This window comes from Canis lupus, chromosome 16, assembly GCF_048164855.1.
Source record: "Canis lupus baileyi chromosome 16, mCanLup2.hap1, whole genome shotgun sequence".
NCBI lineage: Eukaryota > Metazoa > Chordata > Mammalia > Carnivora > Canidae > Canis > Canis lupus.
The window spans coordinates 10,236,276-10,255,019 of NC_132853.1; the positions used below are offsets into that span (position 1 = coordinate 10,236,276).

The following is an 18,744-nucleotide window of genomic DNA, read 5'->3' on the forward strand; positions in this document are numbered from 1 at the left end:
AATCAAGAACGCGGAGAGCGTGTGACATTGTTAGCCAGGAAGTGCTTCAGGGTTTAAGAGCAAGAGGTTTTGAGAGGTGGGACAGAGCCAAGGCCAGCTGGAAGCCTCCACACTGTGAGTCCTTGGGGGACGTGGCCTCTGTGCTCCGCTGCCCCCCGTGAGGCTACAGTGCTCGCACTGTGGGCAATGGCCGGGTGGGAAGTCACGGAACTCCCACAGTCTGGCTTCCGGGTGACAAAGGACCCCCTCCCAGAGCGTGTGGGGGCAGGACGACCGGATCTGAGGACATGAAGGCAGGGAGCAAAGTCAGGTGCCTGCAACATGTCCACACCCTGGACCCCTGGCCCTTTCACTTGCTAGAAAGAGGGTACGGGGCTCTGCACTATGCTCCAGGGAAGGGCCCGGACCAAACCCCTGGGACAGTCAGGGCAACACGCCCAACCATGTGGGAGCAGCCACCGGCCTCGTATGAAGGAGTCCAGATGGGCTCGGCTCTGGGCTGGTGACAGACCACCACCGCCGCTTCCTCCAAGGGATGCCAGGGTCTTTCCATGTCTGGGCCGGGTTATGGAGACTGGCTCCCCAGGAGTTGATGCGGGGACCGACCTAGTGGCGTGGGTGTAGGACAAGCCCACGGCCAGGTGGGCCCTAAGGACAGCCCTAAGACCTGCCCACAAGGACTTCGCAAAGTAAAACCCTCTGTGTAAAACCCTGGTGTCTTTGGTCCCAAGTCCTGGCGGCGTCCTGCGGTGGCTCTGGGCGCCCTGAGCACCATGCTCCTGTCCTAGACCTGACAGGAAGAGCAGCCCCCGGCTCCATCCCCCTGCTCCATCCACCTGCTCCCAGGCTAAACAAACTCTGGTCAGGGGTGGCGGGCGTGGGCGCCGATGCGGAGTCTGGCTGTCACGTGCCGTGGAGCAGCTCTGCCAGAGGTGCCAGAGCAGGTGCGGTGCCCGGCGGCCATGAGAGCCATGCAGAGCCGCGAGCCCGGCCGTCCCGCAAGCAGGCAGCGCCCGGTGGCCACTTACCAGGGACCCTCGCTTGTACTGACTATACCAGGTAGAAGGTTGCTCTTTGGGCCAGCGGGCCATTTTACTCTGTAAGATACGAAACGGGCGCATGTGAAGGACAACCGCGGAGACGCCAGGGGCCGCCTTACCAGTTTACCACGCTTGAATTCACTGAACCAGGAACCCGGGTTTTCTTTGGGCCAAGAAGTGATCCTGGCCTAAACATCGGGCGGGGGTGGGAGAGAAACAGAGAAGGACAGGGTTACTTCTCCCGCCGCCGCCACGAGGAGTGCTCCCCACCACCTGCAAACACGCCGCATCCCGCCCGCAGGGCCTCCTCTGAGCGCCGCGCCCCCACGTGGCCGAGGGGCTCCTTCGGAGTCGGGGTGCTCGCCCTGGGACAGGCTGGTGGCCATGATGAGGACAGGAGGAGAGCCAGGCCTTCACCCAGCAGGCCAGCAGCCTGCATTTTGGCCATTTGCGTATATCCAGCCTCTAGTACGGGGCCTGGGGCTTCATAGCTGCTGAGCGGTGGAGGGACTCCCGGGGCCGCCAGCACTTAGGACAGTAAGAGACAGCACTGAGGGGCAGGAAGGACACGCGGCCGCCCTCCCATCCCATCTGATCTCATTTGATGCGTGTGTCCTATGTGCCAGTGTGCGGTGGGTGGAGCCTCCCTGAAGATGCAGCGTGAAGCTGACCGTCACAGGGTCGGAGAGCATGTGTCCCCCCACGGGAGGTGAGGGCTCCCATTCAGGCGTCTGCTCTGTGCAGGGTCCAGGCACAGTTCCCCAGGACAGGCCGAGTGCAGAGCGGGCTATGGGGAGCCACTCATTGCAGGTGCAGAGCCAGGGAGCACAGCAGATGGGCCTCCCAGGACCCAGGGCCCCCTGTTTCACCCAGTGCTAGTCATGCACAGTGGAAAAGCAGGAGTCCGACTCCCTGTGCTGTCCCCCTGGGCTCCCCTCTGAGCTGGCCTCACACAGGGGAGAGGGAAGGAAGTGGTGCCCAGCTGCCCTCTCGCCGGGGCTTCCCGACCCGCCCAGCTCAGCACTCAGATAACATGTGCTCCGGCACGGAGCTGAAGTTAAACCCCCGCCCTCCTGCTGCCTGATGGGGAGGGGTCCCTATGTGCATGAGGCTGAGCCCGAGGAAGAACACGGAGCAGTGGGGGTCGCTCAGTGCCCCAGCCTGCTGTCTGCCCAGCGACACCACCAGCTGGGGCTCCAGGGGGTGCCCACTAATTCCCCAGCAGCAAGGCCACATTTCAGGGACAGAGAGCCACCAAAAGATGAGAAAATAGGGTCTTTCCACCCAAATCTCTTCCTGGGCCTCTGCCAAACAGGAGGGTCCCGAGGCTTGCAATTTTTTTTTCTTGTTTTGAACACCAGGGCATTTGTTGCTGGGCACACAGGTTACCAAGGGTTGCAAATTTCGGGTTGGGGAGTGTGCATATAAAACAGGGGTCACCAAATCGTGCCTGTGAGGGTGGGGCCCCTGCCCCTGTGGCCCGGCCTTCTGTCCAAGGGCCTGGAGCCCCCACAGTCACAGTGAGGTTCAGGGGTGAGGGGAGGGCGTCTCTGCACAGCACAGCTGCTTGTCGGCACTGCGGCCACTGAGGAGCTGCGACCACAGGCCGCCTGGCCCCTCCGCACCCGAGCTGAAGCCTGTCTGCACAGCCGGCCGCCTGGGGGTGCATGGAGCTCTGCGCAGGCCCCACGCAGAGGGCACCGCGTCGCGGTCATCTTGCAGTTAGTTAGAGGCCTTGTCCACCTCACTGTCCTGCGCCAGAGGGGAAAGCAGCCCACGTCCATATGCCTGTCTGCACACCATCCACATGCCCATCCACATGGCCGTCCACACGCACACACATGCCCATCTGCATACCCATCCACACACCCATCCACATGCAGAGACATGCCCATCTGCACACCCATCCACACACCCATCCACATGCAGGGACATACCCATCTGCACACCCATCCACACGCTTATCCACACGCACACACATGCCCATCTGCATACCCATTCACACACCCATCTGCACACCCATCCACCCATCTGTCCACATGCACACATGCCCATCTGCACACCCATCCACACCGCCATTCACATGCACTCACATGCCCATCTGCACACGCATCCATACACCTGTCCACATGCCCATCTGCATACCCGTCCACACAGCCATCCACACGCACACACATGCCCATCTGCACACCCATCCACACGCCTATCCACATGCACACACGTGCCCATCTGCATACCCATACAACACCCATCTGCACACCCGTCCACACATCCGTCCACATGCACACATGCCCATCTGCACACCCATCCACATGCCCATCCACATGCACACACTCACATACACACACACCAGCTTCATGTCTGTGTCCCCACACACATTCACTCCTGTCCCCTCCATACAAACCCCCCACCAGGTGACTGTTACCTCCCACCAAGTCTCTGTGCATCAGAACCTCGCTGACCAAGATTCTGTACCGCAAGCACTTTGGACAAACACGCTGCCCTCGGAAGAGATGGGAGGAAGCATCAGCTAGACATCAGCTGACCCCGAGAACTGAGATAAATGCCAGCCTCTAAGAGATGCATCTGAGGGACTGTGTGCTTGCCCCAAAGGTGTCCCCGTGGGTGTCAGGTTGGTCTGAGGGCAGACCTGCAAGGTCAATGTAGGAAGGAGCCACACACCCAGCAGTTGAAATCCCAACCTGGGGCTGGCAGGTGGAAGCCCTCCCAGGAGCCAGCCGTCCCCTCACCAGCCACAGCACCAGGCTGCGCCAATTCTGTCCCATGCCTTGGGTCTGCCCCCGGGGGAGAAACCTCAACTCTGACCCCAGCCCTGCTGTGAGGGGAAGGCAGGCACTCACCCCCTCGGACTTCTTGTCGGGGAAGACGCACGTTGCCCCTCCAGCTGTGAAGTTGCAGTAAACTTTGAAGGAGTCCCGGGAGCATCCCTGGTTAGGATCCACCCAGTATTCACCTGCAAGGCAGACAGGGAGCGGATTCGTCAGCTGCTCCCTGTGTGGTTCCAGAAGGAGCCACATGCCGTCAGCTCAGCAGGTAAGACACAGGGCCAGGCCCACAGGCCACCAGTGTGGGCCACCCCCGGGTCTGCCCAGTGCCCTTGCTGCATCCACATAAAGATATGACAGTCCCGTCCCCGAGAACCCAGCTGGAGGGTGAAACCCCTGGAGCCCCTGCTCTGGCTGGCAGTGGAGGGTGGCCCAGCCACCTCGGCAGGGAGACAGGAATGCAGAGGGGCTGTGGGTGGAGCTAGGAAATTCACATACTCGGGATGAGAGAGGCCTGGGAGCCCCTCAGGTCTCGAGGACAGACACCCACACTTCCCAGGGGCAACAGCCGGCTAAGGGGCTGAATCTTTCAACAGGAGGCCTCAGAGGACGGGAGGACAGGAACGAGAGGGGCTTTGATGGAGGGCTGTCCCAAGGAGCGCCCTGATACTGACGTTAGCATGGGTATAACCTGACCCTGACGACAACCCCGATGTCGGGCATGCCCTGCTGAGCAAGCAACACACTGTCTCTTCCACTCCGTCCTCTGGGAGGACCCTCTCCGTGGAAGGCTGACCCGAGGCCCAGGGTCACAGCTTACACACAAGACGGTGGCTACGACCGGACTAGGACCGGGCTCCGTGCCACCCCAAAGCCTTGCCCTCCTTCCCTCCTCCTAGGACCTGGCCGTGTTCTGCGCTGCCTCCATCAGGTTCAGGGGGAGATGCCCAGGTGGCCGCATGCTGCCCAGATGGGGACACAAGGCTGTGTCTGTCCTGCTGCCTGGGCAGCCCTGTCATCGCCCCCTCCCACCCACTGTGAGCCCCACGGGCCTCCCCCACTGCCCCGCACGCAGCCACCCCTACCGTCTGGGAAGTCGGGGTGACAGAGCTGCAGGTCCTTGCAGGTGCGGGCGGGGTTCTGCTGCGTGCCCAGGGGCCGCTTCATCTGCTCTATCTCCAGCTTCAGGGAGTTGAGCGAGCCGAAGATTTCCTCCATGCCGTCCGCGTAGTCCACATAGCTCTCGCCGGCCCCGTCATCCAGCAGCTGGCTGGCGTCAATGTTCCGCCGGGTCCTGGATGCCTGGATCGGCAGGGGCTGGATGACCTCGCCAGGGGGACCCTGTGTGTGGAAGGACCCGGTGGGTGTTGGTGGGAGCAGCGCCCGGGCAGCTGGAGCCCCACGTCCTGGTTACAGACACCTGTCCTCCTCAGCATGCTTCTCCTCTCTCTCTGCTGCTCCTGAGCACTGCACACCTGTCCCTGCTGCCGGGCCTCACCTACATGCACACCCCCATCCTCCCGGCTGCGGCCTGGGGTTCTAGCCTCAGCTGGACTCAAAGCAACTAGCTCTCCACTCGCCCCTGCAGCCCAGCCTAGGGCTGTGTATGGTGGTGCCACACAAATGCCTGTGGGTGTAGGAGCCCAAGCCAAGGATGGAGATAGGCATCGAGAGGCTGCTCACTCAACTGGGGGGGGATGCATGGAGTGAGCGCGCCCCACAATCTGGCTCATCATGGCCCCTGCCCAACTGCTGGGGGCCTTGGTGGGTGCTGCCCACTGTCACACCCACACAGGTGCCCACACACACAGATACCCCCACGTGCACTCTCCCCCCCACTGTGGCCAACCAGGCCTCCCAGGGAGAGGCATCTGGACACCCTCTGCAAAGTCCTGGAAGGTATACAGCACACACAATGCTCCCATGACTGCTTCAGCACCAGGAGAGCCACCAGTCCCACTTTCAAGTCTTTGAAGGCTACTCACCGGTGGGCCAGGGGGTCCTGGGTGGCCAGCCTCACCCTTTGGGCCAGTGGGACCCTGGGAGAGAAAGAGGGAACCGACCTTGATTACAGAGGCCTGATGTGACTTAAACCTGCTTTGTACTCTAGGATGATCCCCCAACGCCTGCACAGACACAGCCAGGGGCCAAGTCTACTGCGCCAGGGGGAGGACGGCAGAGACCCTCCCATCCCCAGGCCCAGATGCGAGAGGCCGATGCCCCACATGGAAACCTCAGGGGCACCATCCTGCTAAGGTGAGAGCGTTTGCAGCAACCATGGCTGGGGATGGGCTCAGGACGGTTGGCGCTGGAGAAGCATGAAGATGGTGCCACCGCCGGTCAAGGGGGCAAAGGGGACCCAGGGTGGCTGTCATCCAAGGCAGAGGGGCCATCCAGGGCAGAGGGGTGCACACCACTTACCGAGGAGCCCTTAGCACCTTTTGGCCCAGGAGGACCCTGCAGAGAGTAGGGGACAGAGCATCAGTGTGCAGGCAGCCCTTCACCTCTGGGTGCCCACCCCGCCCCATGCTCCTGCTCAGGCCTGGCTGGCTCTTCACCTCCAGCCTGCACCCGAGCCCCCTTTCTTAGGAGTCCATGCTTGCACCTGCTTGACAGGGTAGGGGGTATGACTGGTGCTCAGCCACATGGAGGCAGAGAAGGGTCCCGTCCCATCCGACCCCAGTCATCCTGACTCCAACCCCCATCGCAGTAGGGAAGCCAGTTAGGCCTCGAGAGTCAGAAGAGCAGGGTGTCGGGTCTCATGGCCTCACCTTGGCCTCGCAGACCCAGGCCCAGGTCCAGGAGGGGCAAGTTGGAGGCTCCCAGCCCTGGGGGACGGCTCTGGAGCTGGGTGGCCCAGCAACATGGGGGCTGCCCTATGGATGGTCCCCAGCCCCTCTTGTCTGGGCCAGGCCATCCTACAGGCTCATGGGGACAACTCTCCTCACCTGGCCCAGCATATCCCTGATCCCTGAAATGCCTGCCTCCCCTCCTGAAACCAGGGCCCAGAGACGCCTCTTCCTAGCTTCTGTCACCCAGGGCCCTGATGTGGAGGTGATGGGCAAACCCACTCTGGGCCCAGCATCCCCTCGGTGCTGGGCCCCAACCCGGGGGCTCCTGACCATCCCATAACCCTCCCACCACGCCGAGGCCCACAGCCTGGGCTCACCTGCCTCCCCAGTGTGACCCAGAGCCACCCACCACTCCCAGATACATACCGGCAAGCCGGGAGGGCCGGGGGGGCCGATCGGGCCCGAAGGACCAGTGATGCCCTGAAAAGGAGCAGAAAACACAGTTGGAGCATCATACGGGGAGGGTCACAGATGCACACGCCTGCCGAGTGCCCCGGCTCTCCGGTGACGTGGTCTTTCCCCGAGCAGACACCCTCCGATGAAGGGCCGACTGCCTCGATGGGGAGCCATCTCTCCTTGCAGGACCTGCTGGGGCCCAAATGTGCGCCAGGACACTGAGCACCCCTGCCTGGCTGCCTGGGCCAGGCTGGGAATCTGGCGTCTCCAGGGCCACGGGGAGGGGACTTCTGCCATCATCCCCTCTAACATCCTGATTTGAAATACAGAAGCTCCACGCCCAGCGCCAGGCTTGGGACCACCCCACCCCCCACCTCCCTCACCCCTGCACGGGCCCTGGGGGCAAGGGCATCAGGGTCCTAAGGCCCTGTGTGTGCCGCCCACCCTGCCCAGCCTTTCCACATGCTCTGCCCCACACGGAGCTCACAGCCTCTGAGCAGACCCTCGCTCGGTCCACACAGGCCCAGCCAGCCCATGCGCCAGAGACTCGCTAGCTTTAGCACCAAGTTCCCTGCTGTGGAAGGGCGCCCTAAGCTCATTTCACCTGGAACCCCGATTCCACACGACCTTCCCACTGGGGCTTAAGTGACAGTGGGGGCAGAGGGAGGCTGAGAGTGAGTGACCCCCACCCTGCACCCCCCACCCCTACCCCAGAGGAACTGGGGCAGCTCATCATGGTCAGAATCCGAGAGATTCTCAAGCAGGCACCTCCCTGCAGGGATGGTGGTGAGGGCATGGACAGGTGCTTTGGTGGTGGAGCCCCGGACATCTTCCTAATTCTCGAGGTCACCAGGCTACCAGGCCCTGGACTGCACTACTTAGGAGAGATGGTCAGCGCCATGGGGAGAGCAGTGCAGTGGTGGATGAAACAGGGCTCCCAAGGACGCCATCCTACAAACATCAGGGGCCCAGTGAGGGTCCTACTTCATCCCCTGCCTCCCTGGCTCTGCCCCATGAGTCCCATCCCCTTGCAGGTCAGGTGTGGGCCAAGGGGGGCGGAGTCAAGGGCCTTGCACACCTTGGGAAGCAGTGACCTGTGCCTGGGATGCTGCCCTCACGTGGGGAAGGGCACAGACGCAGTAGGCCTGCCACATGCCCTCGCCCGCCTCCACGGCACACGTGGCCCTGCCGCTGACCACAGAGTCACTTCAGTGGCTGGCTGTGCAGGGCAGGGACGAACCCTCTGGCTAGGGTTTGCAGTGCTGGGTAGGTCTGGGGCCAGGCGTGCCCATCGTGGTCAGGGAGTAGGTGCTGCCCTGCGTGCCTGGCATACACGGTTGGGCCTCACCAGTGACCTGGGCAGTCAGCTGGGTAAGAGGCCCTCGCTTGGCCATCAGGTGAACTGCTGAGGGAGGGAGAGGCTGGCAGCCAGTCAGGGCCACACTTGCGTCCCAGCCCCCTGTGCCCTGGGCGAGTCGTCCCCTCTGCCATTCCCATCCAGGTATGGTAGACGTGAGGACATCCTTCCAGCTCTAACTGGCCCAAGGCCAGGTCCTCAGATGCTTCTCACCACCCGTTGAGGAGCCGCGCTGGGGTGTGGTGGGGGCACCTCCTCACGCACCTGTTCTCCCTTGGGGCCAGAGGAGCCCTGGGGGCCAGGGAGACCACGGTCACCCTTTTCACCCTGTTCACCCGGAGGTCCGATGAGTCCGATCAAGCCTGGATGACCCTGTTGACGAATAAAGGCAGGAAGGGGCGCTCACTGTGGCTGTGCCTCACCGCCAACCTCGTGCGCTGGCTGGACATGGCGGGGGTCCCTGACAAGGGAAGCCACGGGGTCACCAGCCACACGTCCTGGCAGAGGACCCAGCTGACAGGCAGGCCAAGTGACAAGACAGCAGGTGTGACACAGCTGGCCTTCTGTAGATGTCCTAGCCAAAGAGGCGGGAAGACACAAATCCAGACACAGACCAAAGTGGTAACAGGGTGTTTTCCTGAGTGATGTTTGCATGGGTCTCATATGCAACATCTGGTTTTTGTACAGCCAATGTGTGCACAGAAACATCCACAGACTTCAGTGAAGTTACAGAGGATCAGAGATACTATAATAATTTCTTATGGATTTTTTGGGGGGGAGGCAATAAAAACTCTCTACATAACTTTCCATGTGTTTGTTTTACATGAGCCCATAGGAAGGCTCTAGAAGGGTTTTTTTTTTCCAGCTTTCGTACTTCACAGGCTCAGTGGTGACAGGCATGGGCTAGAATAGAAAGAGTCCCCAGTCCTTCAGATGCAACTGTCTGGTTTGTGTGTGTGCTTTACATTTGTGAATTAATCGGCTTGAGCAGAAAAAAAACACCTCCACTAGAGAAAGCAAACAGGCTTTGCCGTGTTGGGTGGTCTCGGCCCTCTCCCTGTGGGAGGCATTCTGGACTGCCGTCCACTCCTCAGACCCTGGACACCCCTCCACCGGGACCTCCACATGGGTCTCCAGGGTCCCTCACAGCACAGGCTGGTTGGGTTTCCCAGCCTCCCAGGACCCGTCCCCAGCCTGCACCTGCCAGATGAGTGGCTGATAGTTTGATATCCCACATGTTTGAGGGGCCCCGAGCTACAGCCTCAGAGGGCCGAGTCCCATCTTACCTTTTCCCCTTTGGGGCCAGAATCTCCTTTGAGGCCGGGGAGTCCTGGGGGTCCCTGCAGGAGGGGGCAGAGGGATCAGAGTTCTCCTCCCCAACTCCACCCTCCACCACTGCCTGGAGCCCCTTGGGGTTATTACTCACCATGGGGCCAGGGGGGCCGTCGGGGCCTGGGGAGCCCGGGAGACCTTGCTCACCCTGAAACACAACAGGCCCTCAGCAGGAGCCCCACAAGGCCGGTCCCTGTGCCCACGCCCCTCCCCTGCAGCTGCCCCCCTCCCTGGCCCCCATCCACTCACCACAGGGCCCGGGATCCCTCGCAGGCCATCAGGCCCAGGCTTCCCAGGGGCTCCCTGGGGGCCAATGGGGCCAGTCTTCCCAGGAGGGCCTTCCAAGCCGGCTTCCCCCTGTAGGTGCAAGGACACAGATGCTGGAGGCCACAGCCACTCTGGCCCAGGACCACTGCTCAGAGCGCCCCAGATGCCCCCAGATCACTGGGATGGCCCCAAATTCTCCACATTCTTTATGGGAGCTGTCCTGACCAATTCTCCATCCCTCTAATTTCCTCAGCCAGCTGAGCTCCCCAGTCTCTGGCAATCTCAGCTGTTCCGGCCAGGCCTGCACTCACGGTGGACACGGCCACCATTCCTGGGCTGGCGTGGGGCTGGACGGCTCCTGCCATTGCCTCTGCTCCCGATGGGATGGCTCCAGGAGGCAGGCAGGGGCAGCAGCATCACAGGGAGCAGTCCCTCGAGGGCCCCAGGCACCAGGCTGCAAGCCAGCTGTGAGACACGGGCCCCTCAGTGGGCACGGCTCGGGGGCAGTGGCCACGTGGCCAGGTCAAGCACTGGGTTGAGTGCACAGCACCCGTTCCCCACCCTCAGGCTGGAGGGGTTGACAGCCTGTGCACCCTGGGGCATGCCAGCTGCCGCCCTCCTGGTTTGCAGTGAGAGCCGGGCCTCCCCCTGAGCCGCCTCCCGCTCCCTGCTGCCTCTGTGGCTCTCCTCCTATATGCACACATCTCCGCTTCCCACCCAACCCGGCCAACATGCAAGCCACTCTTCGGAAGCTCTGCAGTCACAGCTGGGCAGGGAAGCACATTACCTTGGCTCCCTTCTCTCCCTGTCTGCCTTCGGGGCCTGCGGGGCCTGGGGGACCCTGGAACAGAGCAAGGGAAAAACACGTGAGGAGCTGCTTGCAGACGCCAGAGCGATGAGCTCAGTGTCGGGAGGAGAAGAGGCCCAGGCTGGAGGGGCAGGCAGGGAGGACATGGAGGGCCTGCAGCATGGGGAGGGGGCTCCCAGGCCCCTGGCCAGAAAGGACCAGGCCCTCAGAGTGAGTCTCAGGGACCCCAGCCCTGGGAAGGGCCTCCGGGTTAGTCCAAGTGCTGGGGCCCCTCTCCTGGTCACATGCCACACAGGCCACTGCACCGCAGCACCGGCAAGGGCTAAGAATTCAACACGCAGAAAAGCACCATTCGGCCCTTTGGTTCTGATTTTCAGGAAAGGTGTGAGCTGGAGAGCGAGGCATTTTCTGGCTCTGTAGGTGTCTTTTCCCCACAACGGGAATTACTGATGGCATCTTGGCCTCGCCTCCATGCAGGGGGCCATGGACCTGGCGGGTGTGGGGTCTGAGGATGTGGCAGGGCTGGAGCCCACACCACAGACGGCAGCATCTTCCCTACCAGGGCCACCCAGAGCTAGCGGGGCTGACGAGGGCTGGGTGGCCAAGGGCAGCGGGCAGGATCATTTACCCTTTTTCCTGGAGGCCCAGACGGTCCTGGTTCGCCAGTGGGGCCTGGAGATCCCTGGTGTCGGGGAAAGAACACAGAATTCGGGAATTAGGGCAGGTCAGACAGCAGCACGGCAGGTCTGCACTGGCGTGAGGCTGACCAAACACACAGTTCCCCCCGTGTACTGTCCTGGGCCAGCGCTGAGGCTGTCTCTCTTGTCCCAGGTCGGGGGGGAGCTACTGCCGCAAGAAGTCCCAGGTGAAATCATCCTGTACCTGACCTCTGCCCTCAACGCGGCTGTGGGGCAGTGTGGGGAGTCCTGGCTCATAGTACCGGTGCTGCCACGTTTTATTTTATTTTTTTAAAGATCTATTTATTTATTTGAGAGAGGGCATGTGAGAATGCGAGCATGAGTAGGGGTCAGGGCAGAGGGAGCATCTCCAGCAGGCTCCTCATTGAGTGTGGAGCCCGACGCGAAGTTTGAACCCAGAACCCTGAGATCACACCTGAGCTGAAACCAAGAGATGGACGCTTACCCAACTGAGTCATGGGCCCCCCATGCTGTCACATTTTCAAAGAGCACTTTCCCAGCACATAGCCATTATGTTGGCTCTGCGGGGAGCTGGCTCCGTCCACACCACCTCCTGCAGACACCCCCTTCTACAGAAGAGGACCTGAGGCACGAGGAGGATGAGGGTCATCCCAAGTCACGGGCCAGGGGGCCAGGGTCCTCGGGCATCTTTCAGGGGACTTGGCCTCAGAGCTGGGCCCTTGAGCTTTCTTTGCTTCTGCTCATCTAACACCAGTGACACCAGCCAGGGCCTGAGGACAGGAAACCTCCAGCAGCTGTCTACCCGGCTGGTGCAGCGTGAGCAATGTCGCAGAAACTCAGTGTCGGGTGCGAGAGGTAAGGCCTGGAGTAATCTCAGCCCAAGGGCTGGCCTGGGCAGAGCCCTTTGGAGGAGGGCACCGGCCTGATCAGGCAGGAATAAGGCCTGACCTTCATGGTAGGCTTGGGCAGTCACGGACTCCGTGGCGGTGAGTCCTGAACCACTGGTACACCTGTCCCTGGACTCTAACCACTGGTACACCTGTCCCTGGCCTCTAGCAGGGAGCTCACAGTCCTGTCACTGTTCAGAATTGATCCTACAAGCTTACAGGGCTTGGGTTTTTCTAAGAAATGAACAAAGCAAGTTGCAAACCCCAAGAGTGCCCGGCACCTTCCAGCAAGAAGCCGTGTGGGATCCCTGGAAGTCATGAGTGGACTCACCGTTTGTCCGGCCTCACCGTCGTCCCCTTTGTCACCAGGGGGGCCATCTTGACCCTGTGGGAACAAAACCGAGTTCCTTCTGCCTCCTGCTGGCACCTGAGTCACACGCCAACGCCCACCATGTCCCTCGTTCCTGCCCCAGAATCCAAGTCAACGCTGTGGGAACACGCTCTCTCCACCTGACCACCAGGGGTGCCATTTGGGAAAGCACTGGGCCCCGAAGAGAATTCATAGAAGACAACCAGAAAGAATCGGGCTGGCAAAGGCAGGTGGAGGGCCTGGGGGTTGGGGGCTCGGCAGCCCGGGACACCTACCGCAGGGCCAGGCTCTCCAGGGGGACCAGGATCTCCAGGGAAACCAACAGGGCCCTGAAAGAAACAAAAACAGGCACATCTGGGCCCTCAGCAATGGAGCTGCTGCTGCCGCACCCCTACACGCCTGCCTCACCCAGCCTCTACAACACTCCTGGTCCTGACACCAGGTGGGCACCCGATGGCCCAGAAGCCCTCTGGAGAGCACCGTGCCATCCCAGCCACACCACACCAAGCCAGACGGGCTCAGCGCTCCACTCTCAAGGCACGCAGAGGACAGGTGCCATGCCCACTCCTGCTCCCAGAGCTTCAGGCTGAGCCGGAGCTTAGACCTGTAGGCAGCTAGAACGTGCCACGTAGAACCTCCTCCCAGGGCCAAGCCAGGGCAGGCCATGGGAAGGCGGCATCCAGAGAGTCCGCCGTTCACACAGTGCATCTCAGCAAGCTCCCGGGGTCCTCACAGGAGCCCCCAAAGCCTCACACCCCACACCTCCTACCCTCACGGCTCTGGCTTGGCAGCTGGTGTGAAAACCTCTAAACTTTAGAGACGTTACTCCAAGCCCCATAACAGTCAGAAGGCTTTAGTACACGGCCAGTGGGAGTGAGAATAACCCAACACAGAGCCCCCAGAGTTTCATGGTGCTGGCGCATCTCAGAGCTACTCACGGGGCTGCCTTTAGGACCATCGTCCCCAGGAGGGCCTTTGGGTCCAGGGGGTCCAGCTGCACCAGAAGGGCCCGACTCGCCCTTCTCACCCCTTTCTCCTTTGGGTCCCTGGAGGGAAAGGCCAATGTCAATGTTCTCAGAGCAGGCCTCCAGTGTGCCCCCTCGTTGGCATGCATGGGATAGTGCATGCTCTGACGAGGCCACAGGCTGGGCCAGGTGGGGACTGGCAGGTGCTCGTGCTCCCCGGCCCTCAGCAGCTCCCCATGTGGTCTGGCCCAGCCGGCACCACGAGGCAGGCTTGAGGAGCCCACTGGCTTACAGGGCCTTTGGAGACAACACTCAGCTTCTAGGTGGGAGGGGCTGCGGGGACTCAGGCCACCTGGCCACTCCCCAGTTTGCAGGTGGAGGGAGCAGCTAGAGGCCCAGGAGACCTCTGTCCACGAGTCATACTTCTTGGGCCCAAGACCCTGGAAAGAATGCCCTTCTGACCTGCAAAGGTCAGGATACTCCAGGTCTGGGCTGATGAGGGGACAATTGCCCCCACATCATGGCAGCCCAGGAGCAGGTCTGGAACACCACAGACAGCAGAGCAACTCACAGTCTTGGCTCATGGGTGCTCATGGCACTCACACCTACGTGCATGTGTAAATGTGTGTGCACATACACACAGGCATGCTCACATACACACATGCACACACTTGTACTTGCACACATGCATACATTCACACACCCAGGCATGCTTGCACATGTATACACTCGCACTTGCACATAGACTCAAATGTGTGCACACACACACACACTTGCTCACTCCCCATCTCACTCCCTCTTGTTACAGTAACTCCATGAGTTAAGCATGAGGGGAGACGTGGCTCCCATCTCATGGATGAGAAAACTGAGGCAGAGTGTGTGCTTCCCACCCTATAGAGGTCCATGGTGGTGACCTCCCTGCGAGCCCACTCACCGGGGGGCCCCCCTCTCCAGGCAGGCCAGGCTCTCCAGCTTCACCAGGTTCACCCTAAGGAGGAAACATGACATGGTTATGGCGGCGTGGAGATCAGTGGCCCAAGCTCCAAGCACTTAGCAAATCCTCCTGCGTCGGGCCCTAGAGGTGGGGAGCCCAGGATGAGAGCATCCACTGCACTCTGACAGCCCCTGGGGCTCCATGTCACATCCACATCAGGGTAAGTGATGCCAGTGGGCTCTGATGGTCTCATGAAGGAGGTGACCACAGTACACGGAATGTCATGGATGGTGCTCTGAGCAAGTTATGGGGGGCAATCACGAGAAGCCAGTGGGAGGGCTGGGAGGACCACACAGGAGGGACGGGCCAGGCAGACACAGAGAGCAGAGGGTACTGGGATGCTGGGCGGAGGCAGGAGCCCCAGAAGGAGGACACCTCTGAGAAGAAGCAGGGCATCATTAATCTATGGTGGTAGCAGGATACATTTGTCTGTAATTCTCGTATCATAAAAAATGACCAGCCATGGAGGACTTCTTCCAATTTAACAGGCTGACGTCAGAAAGCTGTGAAAACTGTGTACAGGGAATACCAGTGAATGGAAGCACATTGGTTTCATTCCTCTTATCCCAAGGAGGTAGGGTCATGCTCACAGGCACTGCAGTGGAGGCCTGCCCACCGCACACATGCATGTACAGGCATGCACACATGTGTGCGCACACAGAAGCCCGCCACGCTCATGGAGGCATCCCCAGGACCCACACCCTAGAATGAATCAGATCATATGGGGACCCTAGACTTTGAGAAGAAGGAATTGACCATGAGGGGAACGGTCAATGGAGCCACCCCAGTACTTCCAGGGATGAAGTAGACCCATCAGCCAGGTCATGGAGAAGGGGCAGGGCCAGTTCTGCTGGTTGGGTGTATGGCTGGGAGATTCTGCAAAGGCCACGGTGGGCAGGGGTCAGAACTCCCACCTCCACCATGCAGATCTGCTAAGTGTCAAAGTGCACTCGACAGGAATAGCCCGACAACACCCTGCGGGTCTCTGTATCCACAGCTGGACACACACACACACACACACACACACACACACACACACACTCGCACATCAGACACTGCAACGGCAAGGGGCCAGGAGTCACCTTCTCTCCCACGGCACCGGGGTTGCCGATTCCACCTGGAGGCCCTTGTGGCCCATCTGCACCTGGAGCTCCAGAGGGTCCTCGGGGGCCGGGGGGACCTGGGGGACCCTAGGGGAAGAAGAACCATTGAGCACAGACAAAATGCCAACCATGGCCAAAACGGAAGTGGGCAGTCGGTGCGTCCTGGTCACACTTACCATCTGGCCCACGTCCCCAGTCTCGCCCTTCTCTCCAGGAGGTCCTGGCAGACCCTGGGCAGGAAGACAGCAGACACTTAGTGGGTCAGTGTCACACCACCCCAGTCCCCACATGGCTTTCGTGGTCTCCCTGCCATGGCGCCAAGCAAGCGCCCAAGAGCCTCCGAATGTGCTTCTAAGCGTCCAGCCAAATATGAGGATACCCCCATGATGCCAAGTCTCAGAACCAGCCCAAGGAAATCATTAGAGAGTACTTGGAGATTTATGGACCAAGGCGCTTGCTGCAGTGTCCCATTAAACAGTAAAACCTAATGAGCCAACAGCAGGGAAATGTCTGAATAAATTATGTCACCACCATATGCTGGCACGCTATGCGGTGACTAAAAATCATGTCTTGGAAAAATAAATAAAAAGGGACACGTCCAAAGAATATTTACTAACACTGAACACAACTCGTAAAGGGAAACGGGAGAAGCTGCACAAACTTTCTGTACACACAGCCAGATTCAGGTTTTGCAAAAGCCAAACAAAACCACACATGTGCACACGAGCGCATGAACACACGCGTAGAAAGGCAGGGAGATGAAACGCGCCTGAGCGTTCAAAGCCACCCTTCCTGGGCAGGACGCAGGGCAGGCAGTTTCCTTTTACAGGTTTACAACTGGTCAATCACTTCCTGCATCTCTGCAGGGAGCTCGGAGATAGGTACCGCTGGGTAAGAGACACACGTATGGACACATCTGCAATCATGGGAACTTGCATTGCTTCTGATTCCTGAGGAAGCCCTGGGAGGCCCCCAAAGCTTAGTCTTAGATTCCCCATGCTCATGATGTCAGGACGGGAGGGGAGAGGAGGGGACAGGAAGGGGAGAGTGGGGCAGGCTCCACAGAGGTGGAAGCCTGTGAGGTAGACCAGCCGCTGCCACCACACAAAACCTGCAGGTACCTGCAGCCCCACTGGCCCGGGGGGGCCAGGAAAACCTCTCGGACCTTCGTCACCTTTCTGCCCAAAGAGGCCCTGCTGCCCGCGAGGGCCTGGCTCGCCGTCGGCTCCCTGCAGGAGAGAGTGGGGCATGGGTGAGGAGCAGCTGCAGGCACCCCGCGGGCTCGGGGTGGGGGGGCTGGGGATGGGCCAAAGGTCCCGGGCGCAGGTACTCACCGAGGGGCCAGGCTGTCCGATGGGGCCCTGCGGACCAGTGGGCCCGGGAGGACCCTGTGGGGAAAAGACAGACACGGTTGCTTCTCAGATGGCAGCGGAGACGGAGGGAGAGGGTTGGTCGGTGTGAGGTCCACAGTCTGAGGCCCGGTCAGCCCCCATGTGTGGGTGGCCGGCTGTAGGCTACCTGCAGGCTCTGGATTCAGGCCCTCGCGGGTCATCACGGGTAGCGGGGGCGGGGGATGGCCACTGTCACCTTAGCTCCCACCACACACCCAGGATCGGGGTCCCACAGGCCCTGTTTTAAAAACAAGGCTGGACACCAGGCAGCTCACACATGCAGGACTCACGATCCCAGAGCTCACTCCTGGCAGTGCCATACCAGCCCCCACGTGTCCCTATGCACAGTGCACTGCTGGCACATGGAGCGAGTAAGAGAGAACGGCAAGGCGGGTACCGGGCAGCACCGCCCCCGGGGAGTGTGTCCAGCCAGGGACAGCAGGTCCCCTGACACAGAGGATCACTGGCCACCGGGAAGAGGCCCAGCTATGCAGTAGAGCGGACACATGTCACCACATTGAGGACGGGGCCAGCAACCAGGTGACAGGCCTTCCCCAAGGACACACCAGGACTTCAGAGTGGACAGGTCCAGGCCCTGCTCTAGCAGGGCGCTCATAGCCTGAGTACCGCAGGGCGGCCGTGACCCAGGCCTGCAGAACCCCAAACCTCCAGACAAGACACCCCCACCCCCCCAGCTCTGTTCTAGGAAACTTGCGAGTGCTTCTGCTTGTCCGTGAGGAGGGGTCCCCTCAGATATGGACACACGTGTGCATCAATGCAAAGGTGCATGCCACCCCCACACAAGTCCCAAGGAAGCCCGGTGGTTGCATCCTGCTTGGATGGTTGGTGGGTGTGACAACAACAGCATTAACACCAGCAGTGAGTGTGTGGCCCGTACCTGCTCGCCTTTGTCCCCCTTGCTGCCCTTCTGTCCAGGCTCCCCGATCTCTCCCTGTGGGAAGAGGAGGACAGTCCGTTAGCCCTGAACTGCCTGCACGTTAGCTGCTCCCCATAATTCATTTTTCTCAGACATTGGGATTAATCTCCCTTCTGGGGCAGCCCAAGAACTTTCCTAGGAAGAGACATTTCCATAAATTAGGTAGATTTCCCTTCAAATGCAACAGTGAATGCAAGCCATTGATCTCATGCCCTATAGGACCCTGGTGCTGGTGAAAATATGCACTTTGTCAAGCGGGGGCATGCCTAGCAGGACAGTAACCAACAGCGGAGCTATGGAGCTCCTGAGGGGTCCGACAGCCTACAGTGCCCGCTGCACGGAGCCATCTCCTGCCCCAAGAGGCGGCATCCTCTGCGCACAGGTGACGACATTGCAAATGTCACTGGAGAGTCATCATAAATGGAAAGTGAAACCAAAGAGCTAAATTTCACTGTCTTTACTCAATGAGAGATAAAACATAAGCTCCCGCAGCCACATTTTTCATGAGAGGGAGCTGGGATGATTCAAGGGGAGACATTGAAAAATGGATACGGACTAAAGCCTCATTGCATCAGCCTCTGCACTCGGAACCGCTACGAG

At 60.4% G+C, this 18,744-nt stretch overlaps 1 protein-coding gene across 2 annotated transcripts in view; it reads right to left on the bottom strand.

Moving 5' to 3' along the window:
- The window catches only part of COL5A1 (collagen type V alpha 1 chain), a 151,054-nt gene that overhangs the window by 10,829 nt on the left and 121,481 nt on the right, over nt 1-18,744 (bottom strand). Inside the window, exons 44-64 of one of the 2 annotated variants that reach the window (XM_072778551.1) lie at nt 18,106-18,159; nt 17,151-17,204; nt 16,938-17,045; nt 15,993-16,046; nt 15,796-15,903; nt 14,654-14,707; nt 13,693-13,800; nt 13,030-13,083; nt 12,716-12,769; nt 11,467-11,520; nt 10,818-10,871; nt 10,013-10,120; nt 9,858-9,911; nt 9,718-9,771; nt 8,696-8,803; nt 7,045-7,098; nt 6,248-6,283; nt 5,812-5,865; nt 4,912-5,167; nt 3,902-4,014; nt 1,029-1,097 (exon numbers count right to left, since the gene is read on the bottom strand). In XM_072778551.1, coding sequence (XP_072634652.1) covers nt 1,029-1,097; nt 3,902-4,014; nt 4,912-5,167; nt 5,812-5,865; nt 6,248-6,283; nt 7,045-7,098; nt 8,696-8,803; nt 9,718-9,771; nt 9,858-9,911; nt 10,013-10,120; nt 10,818-10,871; nt 11,467-11,520; nt 12,716-12,769; nt 13,030-13,083; nt 13,693-13,800; nt 14,654-14,707; nt 15,796-15,903; nt 15,993-16,046; nt 16,938-17,045; nt 17,151-17,204; nt 18,106-18,159 — 1,662 coding nt within the window. Of the gene's footprint in view, nt 1-1,028; nt 1,098-1,159; nt 1,229-3,901; nt 4,015-4,911; nt 5,168-5,811; nt 5,866-6,247; nt 6,284-7,044; nt 7,099-8,695; nt 8,804-9,717; nt 9,772-9,857; nt 9,912-10,012; nt 10,121-10,817; nt 10,872-11,466; nt 11,521-12,715; nt 12,770-13,029; nt 13,084-13,692; nt 13,801-14,653; nt 14,708-15,795; nt 15,904-15,992; nt 16,047-16,937; nt 17,046-17,150; nt 17,205-18,105; nt 18,160-18,744 lie in introns of both variants that reach the window. The other variant, XM_072778550.1, reaches the window with a different exon arrangement.